The 12,378-nt window shown below is 47.3% G+C and overlaps 2 protein-coding genes across 6 annotated transcripts in view; one reads left to right on the forward strand and one right to left on the reverse strand.

The window, feature by feature from the left end:
- The window catches only part of LOC132399657 (interferon-stimulated 20 kDa exonuclease-like 2), a 26,697-nt gene extending 20,243 nt beyond the window's left edge, over window positions 1-6,454 (reverse strand). Inside the window, exons 1-2 of one of the 3 annotated variants that reach the window (XM_059980291.1) lie at window positions 6,308-6,382; window positions 33-109 (exon numbers count right to left, since the gene is read on the reverse strand). The gene's annotated coding sequence lies outside the window, so the exon portion shown is untranslated. Of the gene's footprint in view, window positions 1-32; window positions 110-6,307 lie in introns of all 3 variants that reach the window. The other 2 variants (XM_059980290.1, XM_059980289.1) reach the window with 2 other exon arrangements.
- Window positions 6,406-12,378, forward strand: part of mettl25b (methyltransferase like 25B) — a 17,815-nt gene continuing 11,842 nt past the window's right edge. For all 3 annotated transcript variants that reach the window (XM_059980288.1, XM_059980286.1, XM_059980285.1), the window contains exons 1-3: window positions 6,406-6,521; window positions 8,025-8,171; window positions 11,806-11,921. In XM_059980288.1, the coding sequence (XP_059836271.1) occupies window positions 8,061-8,171; window positions 11,806-11,921 (227 nt within the window). In that variant the 5' untranslated portion in view covers window positions 6,406-6,521; window positions 8,025-8,060. The remainder of the gene's footprint in view (window positions 6,522-8,024; window positions 8,172-11,805; window positions 11,922-12,378) is intronic.

The following is a 12,378-nucleotide window of genomic DNA, read 5'->3' on the forward strand; positions in this document are numbered from 1 at the left end:
GCTCTTTCAACCCTTCCCATCCACGTACTTACCCAAACTTTTCCAAAATGTTGCAATCAAACTTGCATCCACCACTTCTACAGGCACCTCATTCCATCCTTGCATGACCCTGAGTGAAGAAGTTCCCATCAGGTTCCCCAGATATTGCACCTTTCACCCTTAACCTATAGTTCTTGTCACACCCAAACTGTGGAAAAAGCCTGCTTGCATTTACCCTATGTACACCGTTATTTGTATACCTCTATCAAATGTCCCCTCAAACTCCTGCGGTCCAGGGGGATAAAGTCTTAACCTATTCAACCTTGCCCTATCACTCAGATCCTTACATCCCAGCAACATCCCTGTCAACTTCCATCAGGGATAATCTGCTCTCCTCCATCTCCTCACTCATACACATCACAATATTAAATGCAATTTACCAAAAAGGCGAGACACTGATGTTTTCTGTGCAAACGTCTATTGTAATCTGTTCTAACTCAGGCTGGGGTTGTCCAGTCAGATGCCATCCTTTGGCGGAAACAGGTCTACTTGTGTCATGTCAGATCGACTCCTCTCCTTCCCTTCTTCAAAGCACTGCCCCAGCCCCTCTCAATATCAGGTTGGGAATTCAACCCAGTCAGGGGGCAAACAGCTGAATGATGCATTTTACTCTATGTTTTCATGTACATATCATAAATAAATTTGAATCTGAAAGGCTAGGGGTGGACTGATTCAAGAGGCAAAATGAGAAAAGCTGCCTACATTCACCATCAGCCTGCTGAGGAAGGTGGCCATGCAATTACAAGAGTCAGGAGCCAGTGTGTGTACAGGGCAGCTGCACACTGAGTCAGAGGCACTGTGTCACCATTGTGACACACAGCCTGTAGGTGTGACCACTGTACTTCAGCAGGGAGAGGCATTTGAACACACAGCTTCCACCCCAGGGTTAACCTTGATCTACAGTCAAAGATTCAAAGCCTCAGCAGCTGAACACTGAGCAGTGGCTGCTGTTTGGGACATGGGACATCATGGCATTGAAATATGTGGTGACACCTCCAGGCTGGCTCCAGGTTGTGTTGGTTGTTAACGCAAACAACACATTTCACTGTGTTTCCAAGTACATGTGATAAACAAATATAAATCTATATCAACCACAGGATGTTCACATTGTCACCACACAGACGGGCTTGGATCTGAAGCAGATGTCAGGACTTTTAATAATAGCAAGCGCTACTGAAGTGCAAAAAATAGGGTAGCTACTCCGCAGACAGGAAGTTTTCACTGCAGGGTTAGAGATTTGGTGATGCTGAAGGAGAACTGTCTTCAGAGAGCAACCCTTTTGCTGTTTTACCAACTGTGGCTAGGGGATCTACCAAAGGTCTCTCCTAACACCACTCTTGCCATGTCCCCTTGATCCCTTCCTGCTCTGAACTCTGAGTCTGATCTATGCTTGGGTCTCCACACCAGATCTCAAACGCAGAAAACAATCAGTCAGCACCCGCATTGTCCCTCATTCCCCGAGGAGTGATGGCTGAAGCCTCTAGTGGTCAGTAGGCCCTGGGTACAGAGGGTGGTGACATCTGATTATTTAATTTTTTTCTTTCAAGCCATTCCACCTGCAACCTCTGATTTAACCCTAGCCTAATCACAGGTCAATTTAAAACAGGGATTCCTAACCTTTTCATACAATGGACCAATATGATTAAGCTAGAAGTCCGTGGCACTCTGATGGGGAACCCCTGATTTAGAATGACCCTTAACCTAGTAACTGGTACATCTTTGGACTGTGGGAAGAAATCGGAGCACCTGGAGGAAACCTACACATTCCACATACAAACTCCTTACAGAGAATGCTGGGACTGATCCTTCACAGTCTGCCCTGGTAGAGAATCCCAAAAACTCTCTAACTGAATACCTACTCCATACACTGATACTGTACGTGAGTCTGGAATCATCTATGGAACCGTCTACGAATTTGCACATTATAGTGAGGTCACCTCTCCTGAACAGGGGCATGACTTCCTGGAACCAGATTGGTGAATCTTTGCTGTAATCCTCTTGCAGCTCAGCACCATTTATGCTTTCCTAAGGCCCACGTAATTGCAGCAAGACGCCCTTGCTCTGCACTCCCATTAAAGTCACAAAGCACAAAACCCAGCTCCAGCTCAACCCAGCTCGCCCAGTCTGACCACGATCCCCATCCAAGTGAGTCCCAGTTGCCTGCCTTTGCCCTATATCCTTCTAAACCTTTCCATCTGTGTACCTGAGCAAAGTGTCTTTTAAAACACTTCCCATCTCCCTGCCACTCCTGCACGCTGGCTTTCCAAGGCTGGTGTACACCACGTTCACTTCCCATCAACACTTCCCAATCACATACAAAAAGACACAGCTTTCTCTGCTAATGCTATTACAGCTGGTAAACTCACATTCCTGGGTGCCACCGTTCCTTTTGGCCAATCACTCAAATATATATATATATATATATATATATATATATATATATATATATGTATAGTAATTTATAGTTTTTAATTATGTATTGCTAGAAAATAAATCTCATGACATATGCCAGTGATAATAAACTTGATTCTGATTAGAACTTTGGGGGTGGGATGGACAGTTAATGTGGCATTACTACAGCATTCTAGCAACAAGGGTTCAATTCCTGCCACTGACAATAAGGAGTTTGTATGTTCTTCCATTATGGATTTCCTCTGGTTTTCTCCCACATTACAAACACATACAAAGTTAGTAAGTTAACTGGTCACATGAGTGCAATTGGGCTCATTGTTCTGGCACAGCCTGCTATCATACTGCATCTCATTATGTGTCGTCTCATATGATCTTGCTCTTCCACCTGACTTTAATCTGAGAAGTTCTATTAAGCTCTTCAGAACGTCTCTCTCTCCATCCCTTGATGTAACTCACGTCATGTGCTGTTGATAACGACCTTTTCTTCCATTAATTTTTCCTGTTATTGCAAGATGCTCAAGTTTCTCTTTTCTCACTACGTGTCCCAGAAATTCCTGCTGCCGTTTCCTGATTGATGATATCAGCTCTCTTCTTATTCCGGCTTTTCACAACTCTTCATTTGCTACTCGGTCCTTCCACGATATTTTCATTTTTCTTCTCAAAAACCACATTTTCTGCAGCTTTGAGTCTCCCCTTATTTGGCCTTGAGGGCCTTGATATTGTCCAACATTGGTTTCCATATGTTAGTGAGGAATAAATGTAGCACCACAACACTGAGTTTTGTACCCATAGAAATTGTTATTCTTTAGGATCTTGCTCAAATGCTTCAACATGCATTTAGCAATCCCAATCCTCCTACTAATTTCAACAGCAACCCTACTATCATTGTGGCCCTAAGAGTTTGAAATTCTATGTTTGTTTTGTAATTTTGTTGCCCATTTTCAGTTCGCATTTCTGTATTTCTTTCTTCTTCGTGACAACCATACACCCAGTCTTCTTGCAGTTGATTGTCACCCTCTCCTTGCTCTTTCTTTGACAATTTTATCGAGTATTTCTTGGTGCTTCTCTAAATGTAGCTATCACCACCGTGTCATCTTTGTATCGTAGGTTGTTCAGATTATATCCCCCAATTATCATGCCTGGAATACTGCTAATTTCTCTTGGATTCTTCTCACTATAAAGGTTGAGCAGGCTGGGCGAGAGAACACAATTGTGTCTAACGCTCTTCTTAATCTGGACAAAATCAGTTCTCATTGTCAACTCACATTCTCGCTCTTTGTTCCCAATACAAATTTCTGATACTGAGGGATTTTTTATAAGCTTCATGTCTCAGCTTATATAAGCTTTGATATAATCGTTGAAACATAGGTATGGTTCTTTTTGGACTACGAATTACTGTGGAGGTCAAGTCACCAATTATATATAAAGCAGAGGTTGATGGGTTCTTGGTTAATCAGGGCATCAAAGCTACAGGGAGAAGGCAGAAAGGATAATGAGTCAGCCATGAGAGGAAGAGCTAGAAAAGATGGCACCAAAGGTTTTTGCAGACTTCAGTGGCTTCTTCCAGTTCATCTGTGAAACTGCTTTCTTCTTATTTTCCTTCTTTACTCATGTCTCTTTTTTCTTTTCAAGGTGGCTGGGGTCCTGTCGAAGTCTGCAATCTACAGCTGCACTCAAACAACAGTTTTCCACAGGCAGCCGATTCTTATTCTTGGATTCACCGTGTGACCTGGCATTTCGATATCTCCAGGTGTTGCCTGGAAGATGTGCACCTACAGGGTTCAGCCCCATGGACGATGCCGTCCCTCACCGATGTCACCAACTGAAGCATGGTGAGAGATTAACACATCGAGACAGCAGGCGGTGTGCTGTGCTGTCAGGAAGCCCCAGCACACAAGCAATCTTTCTCTCTCTCGATGGTAACGATCTGTAGGTCTTCGAGTCGGGGGACTCGGACAAGCGGCGCGGCAGACTGTAACATCAAAACAGCAGGCTGCCAGTTTTTGGGGTTTCTTTCTGTTTCTCAGATGTCTGCGAAGAATAAGAATTTCAGATTGTGTGCTGTATACATTCTCTGAGATTAAATTGAACCATTTGAACCACTTGATGGAATGGCAGAGCAGATTCCAGGGGCCAAATGGCCTAATTCTGCTCCTATGTCTTATAGATGACTGACATTTTGGATGATGAATGGTCCAGATCCAGTGACTCTACTCAAAACATTGACTGTCCATTTCCATCCACCAAAGCTGCCCAACTTTCGCCAGCTCTTTGTGTGCTTTCCCTACTCATTTCTTGTCTCTCAACCAAGTCTCCACCTTCCCAACTTGAGTTACTCTAATGCGTATCCTCCAAGAAGATCCACAACCTCGTCATGGCTTGGAGGCTAGCATGCCTCAATGACCTGGAGAACTATGCTGGCTGGAGTCAGGGCTTTATGCTCTGGATCTTGGTAGCGTCACCCATGTCAAGCAGGTCAAAGGGTAGAGGCCAGCTAAGGGTGGTGCACTGGTCCTCCACATTTGGGTGTTTAGTCAAGGCTAATAATGCTGACTAGTAAAACAAAATAGTTACAGAAACAGCAATGAAGATTCCTTCTATATCGGAGTTTGATGGTATTCCTTAGTCTCCACCGGGACTTTCACAGCTGACAGAAATGAAAACCAAGAGGAAGCTACTGGAACAATGAAGGTAGTCCTGAACACCGTCAAGATGGAGGACCTTCATTAAGAACAGAGAGTGTTCATCACCCCACCTGCATGGGACTTTATTAAAAGCCTTCTGAAAATCCAAATGCAACTCAGTCACAATTCCACCTCATCTTACTCAACTAAACATTCTCAAAAGATGAAGCAATCAGGGTTTCCCCAGTAGTTCCCTGACATCCAGCACCACATTAACACTTCCTCTTCCTCCCCCCACCTCCACCCCCAGTGCAGTCACCTTGTCCAGAGGTCATGGCCCAATCTCTACAGATCCGGGCGAGGGGTGAGTGAATGCGTGTGTATATATACACAGAGAGTTGTTTTCCTATTGCTATCTTGCTGTTGTTGCTTGTGATGCTCTATGAACATAGTGGACATGCTGTGTTGGTGGCAGAGTATAGCAATGCTTGCAGGCTACCCCCAGCACATCCTGAGGTTGTGCTAGTTGTTAACACAAATGACAAATTTCACTGTATATTTTGATGTACACATAATGACTAAATCTGAATTGTAATTCACAACATTCTAATCCACCATTCCCAAGAACCATTTCAAAGTCTACAGGGCTTTGGAAAATGATGGCTAGATGGTCCACCATCAAAACTATCCCCTCCAGTACTTGGAGACACAGATCAACAGGTACTTATCAGGCTCACTGACTGGCTTTATCGGCCAGTGTGGGTCCCAGTAGTGGAAGGGCTGCCATGTCTGCATGGGAATCCATCACTTCTCGTACCAAGAGGAGCTTTGCACCAAGAGGGGCTACCCAACTAGAGGGGTGGAGTGGAAGAGGGGTGATGGGGTGGAGTGAAGGGAGGGAGAGTGAAAAATAGTACAGGAAGGAGGGAGGAGTGCAAGAGGGGTGAGGAGGAATGAGAGAGGGAGGATGAAGTTGAGGAGAATGGAGAGTTGAGAGAGGGGTATGATGGAACATCCTGATATCTCGTCCTTTCCCTCTCCCCAGTATCGTCCAACATCTCTCCTCCGGGTACCGTCTCTGCGTCCCCATCACCCGCTATCACCTCACCTCTCACCCCCTAGTCTCATTCCCAGTTCCTCATCCCACTCTCACCACCTCCTTTCCTTTCACCCTCTCCCCACTCTCAATACCATCCCCTCACTTTCAGCACCCCCTCTTCCCGCTCCCTTACCACACTCCTCACCCGGCCTGGGAGCTGATGCCGCTGCCGCCGCCGCGAGGCCTGTCCGTGTACTTGTGTTTCCGGGTCGACGCGGCATCTCCTTCCGGGTTGAGAGGGCGGGCGCGACTACTGCCAGACGTTCGGTCCTGATCCCGGCCCTAATTCTGTACCCCGAACCAAATCCCGATACCCCCATTCGGACGGAGAGCCAGCGCAGAGGCGGGTAAATATTCACTTGGATCGCTCACCCCTCCAACTTTCCCCATCCCTCCTCCCCTCTGTCCTTTCCCTCTCCCCAACCCCTCATCTTACTCCCATCTCCTCCGACCCCTCCCTTCTCCTCCTCCCAACCCCTCCACTCCCCTTCTCCTCCCACCCCTCCCTCCTCCTCCTCCCACCCCTCCCTTCTCCTCCTCCCACCCCTCCCTTCTCCTCCTCCCACCCCTCCCTTCTCCTCCTCCCACCCCTCCCTTCTCCTCCTCCCAACCCTCCCTTCTCCTCCTCCCAACCCCTCCACTCCTCTTCTCCTCCTCCCACCCCTCCCTCCTCCTCCTCCTCCCACCCCTCCCTCCTCCTCCCACCCCTCCCTCCTCTTCCTCCTCCTCCTCCCACCCCTCCTCCTCCCAACCCCAACACTCCCCTTCTCCTCCTCCCACCCCTCCCTCCTCCTCCTCCTCCTCCCACCCCTCCCTCCTCCTCCTCCTCCTCCCACCCCTCCTCCTCCTCCTCCTCCCCCCTCCTCCTCCTCCTCCCCACCCTCCACCCCTTCCCTACCCTGCCCATCCCCTCCCGCTCCCCTCCACCCATCCCCTCCCGCTCCCCTCCACCCCTTTCTCCCTCCCCTCCCTTTTCCTCCCCTCCCCGCCCTCCCTCTCCCCCTCCCCGCCCTCCCTCTCCCCCTCCCCGCCCTCCCTCTCCCCCTCCCATCCTCCCTCTCCCCCTCCCATCCTCCTACCCTCTCCCTCTCCCATCCTCCTACCCTCTCCCTTCTCCTCCACCCTCTCCCCTATCCTCCCCACCACCTCCTCCTGCTCCCCTCCCTCCCCTCCTCACCTGCCAGCTGTGCTCCTTCCCCTTGCCCCTCCTCCTTATTCTGGCTTCTGCCCCCTACCTTTCCAGTCCTGATGAAAGTTCTCGGCCTGAAAAGTTGACTATTTATTCATTTCCAGAGATGCTGCCTGACCTGATGGCTTCCTCTGGCATTTTGTGTGTGTTGTTTTTGATTGCCAGCACCTGTAGAACCGCTTGTGTCATGCTGGTAGGATGTTTGCCCTGGCAGTTAAGTCTAAGACCAGGGGCATAGTTTGAGAATAGGGTGGGTCTTTTAGGACTCCGATGAGAACGTCTGAGAGGGTGGTGATTTGTTGCAATTCTCTACCTCCAATGTTCAAGCAGCAAATTTGTTCAAAGCAGATGGCAATCATTTGGTAGTGAAGTTGAGGAAGAAGATCGACATAAACACAAGAGATTTTGCAGATGCTGGAAATCCAGAATAACACACACAAAATACTGGAGGGAATCAGCAGGTCAGGCAGCATCTGTGGAGGGGAATAAAGTGCTCAATGCAAACTGAAGGAAGGTGGACCAGGGCCAAAGGGTGAATTGACCGTCCCTGCACCTCGCCCTCATATTCCTGTGCAGTGCTGCCTCGGTTTTGTACAGGGAGTATTGGCCTGGATTGTGCGTGTGTTTCTCTCTTCAGCTCTCTCTGTCTTGCGTTCTCCAGGTACAGCCTGTTCCCAGGTGTTGATCCCTGGCCAGCATGCCACAACTTGGCGCCCACCAGCTGTCCTTTGAGGAGCAGAAGCAGAGGGCAGCGGACATCGTGCGCCTCCTGTCCATGTACATCGACATCCTGGACTCGTATGTGATAGTGAGTCAACTTCAGAAGCTCGTTCAGATCCCTCATGAGTCCATAAACAAGTCCATGAAATGGCCTTTAAGGCCAGCGTATCTATAGTAGATTAAACTAAATCTCTGCCTGCACACGATCAAGTTTAATATCACAGACAGATGTCATGAAACTTGTTGTTCTGCAGCTGCAGTACAGTGTGATATTTGTTCCTCTCCGCACCTTGTGGTGCAGTGGGAAGCAACCGTGCCGTTGCTTTAGCATTTGTTGTTTTGTTTCCAAGGGCACGTTACGAGCTCAACACTCAACCCAGTACAGATGAACGGTGTGCAAGGAGCCAGTCGGATTTGAACCCAGGGCCATTCGCCTCAAAAGGCCAGTGTAGATGCCACTACACCACTGGCCAGCTAGTACGCTCCGTACGTGATAAAAACAAATTACAGTAAGAAAAAGTACAGTACTTTGTAAAAGTCTTAGGCACATATATACTGTATATAGTAGCTAAGGTGCCTCAGAATTTTATCCAGTACCGTAGTAATTTTGTGTTGCACTGTACTGCTGCTACAAAATAGATACATTTGAGTGATGATAAACCCATTTCTGATATGGGTCTCTTTTGTGGACTGGAATTGGGAAGGGGGCAGGGAGAGGGGAGGGAGTGGGAAGCACCAGAGAGACATTCTGTAATGATCAGTAAGCCAAGTGACCTTGCCTGGTGTCTCAGAGCTGGGTGTGTCCCCACCCAGACCCCAGCCCTGGCATTCTTTCTCTGCTTTCCGTGGCGCTCCACTCTCACCGTCCCCAACACCCTTTGCTCCCGCCAGATTTACAAACTCACTCTCCGCTCCATGTTGACAAATGCGAGGGGTGATTGATAATTTTGTGGCCTAAGTTAGAAAGAGACAATTTTAGAAAACTTAGCACATTTATTTTTCAACATAGTCCCCTCCTACATTCACACACTTAGTCTAGCGGTCGTGGAGCATACGGATCTTCGACCTCCAGAAAGTATCCACAGCATGGGTGATTGATAAGTTTGTGGCCTGAGATAGAAAGAGATGAGTTATACAGCTCTCATTACATGTACATGCAGTTCAACTCTTTGAGTGCTTATGCAGAAAGTTTGAAGTTAATAACTCATTGGGGTGATTAATAAGTTCGTGGCCTGAGGTAGAAGGAGATGGGTTGGAGCCAGCTGGATTCGCACTCAGGAGCCTTCACTCCAAAGCCCGGTGCTGATGCCACGACACCACCAGCCGGCTGTATATATAAAACGTTGAATTAGCAGTGCAAAAAGAATAAAAGGTAGTGAGGTCATGTACATGGGTTAATGGTCCATTCAGAAATCTGATGGCGGAGGGGAAGAAGCTGTTCCTAAAACATTGAGTGAGGGTCTTCAGGCTCCTGAAGGTAGAGAAGAGGGTGATTGGGGGTCCTTAATGATCAATACATGTCCTCCATTCCCAATGAAACACCACTATCGTATCTGCGAGCACCACCAAGGTCTCGTCACTGGGACAGCAGGCTGTTCGCTGTACTGTTTACCTGCGCTGTGCATTACTACATTTTGAATGCTACTTTAACAACTAACTAGTGGCAATATTTTGTGTACGTGCTGTGTGTGATATTATGTATTGTGTGGCACTGTTCCATCTAAGCTGTGTGGGTGCGCGGCCGCAAGATAAGTGAAATGCTGCCGCACACATAACCTTTGTTGCCGTGCAGCAAGAATTTCCTTTATTTATAAATTTTTATTGGAGCGCTCCATGGTTTCTGTGTAAAATTGAGCAATGGTAGGTCTGCACAGCTGTAAAAACTACTTAGAGGGAGCATTGATTGTGTGAGCATCATGGTTTCATTTGATTGTATATATGCACAGTCAGGTGACAATGAACCTGAACTTGAAGAGGTTTATCCTCATCGGGCACATTCTCGATTAGAGTACTTGTCTTGTGAGGATAGCCCGAGCAAGCGAGCACTTTTCTCTTTGAAACAATGAAGCATATGAGGTAACTTGATAGAGGTGTAGAAGGTGGTGAGGCATAGACGAGTGGGCAGCCAGAGACTTTTACCTAGGGCGGTAATGGATAATGTGATGGGGAGTAACTCTTAGGTGACGGGGGGATGTCAGAGGTAGGTCGTTAGATGATGTAAAGTGTTGGAACTGCTGCGGATTGTGTTAGGCGCAAATACATCAGGGACATTTAAGAGACTCTTAGATAGGCATATGGATGATAGAAAATGGGGGTGTGGGAGGGAAGGGTTAGATTGATCTTAATCTAGGTTAAAAGGTCAGCACGACATCGTGGGATGAAGGGTTTGTACAGAAGAAAAATGTAAGCCAAACTTTTCCAACCTGTCCTTGTAGCTCATGTCCTCTAATCCAGGCAGCAACCTCAACTCTCTCCAAAGCCTCCACATCCTTCCTATAATGGGGCGACCAGAAGTGACTGCAATACTCTAGATGCAGCCTGGCCAAATTTTTATAAAGCCGTAACGTAGCTTTCTGACTCCTGAACTCAAGTGCCCTGACTAATAAAGAGGCATGTGGCATGCTTGTCTTTATGACTTTTATGGCCATTTTCGTGGACCCCAGGATCCCTCTGAACATCAACATTGTGAGGGATCCTGCCATTAACTGTGCACTTTCAATTAGCCAAGACCTTCCTGGAAGTTGAACAGGGTCAAGCAGTTGACTGGCTGAAGCACCTTGTGTTGTCCAGGTGCAACATGTCCAGTTCAGTGGGCAGCATAGGACCAGAGGTCACAGTCTCAGAATAGAAGGATGTCCCTTTAGAATAGAGATGAGGAGGAATTTTGTTAGTCAGAGGGTGGCGAGTCTGGAATTTGTTGCTACAGAGGCCAAGTTATTGAGTACATTTAAAGTGCAGGCTGATGGGTTTATTAGAAAAGGCATCAAAGGTTACTAGGAGAAGGCAGGGGATTTGGGTTGGGAGGGATGATAAATCAGACATGATCACTCCACTTTCAAGGAGTTTTGGACTGGCATCCCGATCCCTCTACATCAGCAGTCCTGAGGCTCCTGCCATTTAATCTTTATGTCCTGGCGCCCACTGGAGGGTCCTTCAGCATGCGGGAAAAGGCCACTCAGTCACTTTACAGGTGATTCTGAGGTTGCTGGAAATCCGGAGCAACACTCAGCAGGTCAGGCAGCTTCTATTGGGGGGTGGGGGTGGGGGTGGAAGGAATAAACAGTGGAAGCTTAGGGCCGAGACCCTTCATCACTCAATCACTTATCCCTTTTCAATTATACAGTGTGATTGTATATTTGATATTGTATATTGAGAGAGCATAGTTAATGCAGGGCCATTAGTGTGATGGTGGCTGAGGGCGGTGAATGTATGGAACAAGTTGCCAGAGGAAGTGACTGAGGCAGGTACAACAGTGTGGTTTACAAAACACTTGGGTAGGTACGTGAAGGGACGAAGCCTTGAAGGATGTGGGCTGACCACAGGAAATCGGGACTAGCTGGTTGGGCCAAAGGGCCTGTATCCGTGCTATTTTACTTGATGAATTTATGACCCTCAATAACATTGATGAGCTCACTTTGATACATACAGATTAATATATATATTCCTCTCCCTTTCTTATACTGTCGTCTTTTCAATCCTCTCCCTTCAACCTTGCCTCTTAGGAATTCTTCAGCGAAAACTTGTGGGAGAAGGTGCCCCGCTCCTGGCGGCCGACACTCTCCGCTTTGACTGCCCCACAGTTGGCGTCACTGCTGCTGGAGAATGGATCTTCTGTTGGGTGAGGAATGGTTTATAAATGTATTTACATAGCTCCTCTCAAGTTTTAAAGAAAAACACGGGGTTGTGATCACAGATTAGCTTTATTTGTCATACTGTATATACATTGAAACAGAGAGTAAAATGTGCTGTTTGTGTCAAATCAAATCAGCAAAGGTTGTGCTGAGCAGCCTAGAAGTGTCACGATTTTCGACACCACCTTCTTGTCAATACTGTTTAAGATAGATTCTGTAGCCTGACGTTTAACAACCTGCAGACCACGATACGATTAGTTAAAAGATTAAAGATGAGCTTCATTGCCATATGAACATCAAAACATTCAGTGAAAGCAGTGTTGTTTGCATCGACAACCAATAGTCGGGGGGGGGGGCAGCCCTCTATACTTCCAGCACCAACATTGCATGCCCACAACTTATCATCCTGTACAGCTTTGGAATGTGGGAGGGAACTGGAGCTCC

The sequence above is a fragment of the Hypanus sabinus genome, chromosome 9 (assembly GCF_030144855.1).
Source record: "Hypanus sabinus isolate sHypSab1 chromosome 9, sHypSab1.hap1, whole genome shotgun sequence".
In the NCBI taxonomy this organism is placed as follows: domain Eukaryota; kingdom Metazoa; phylum Chordata; class Chondrichthyes; order Myliobatiformes; family Dasyatidae; genus Hypanus; species Hypanus sabinus.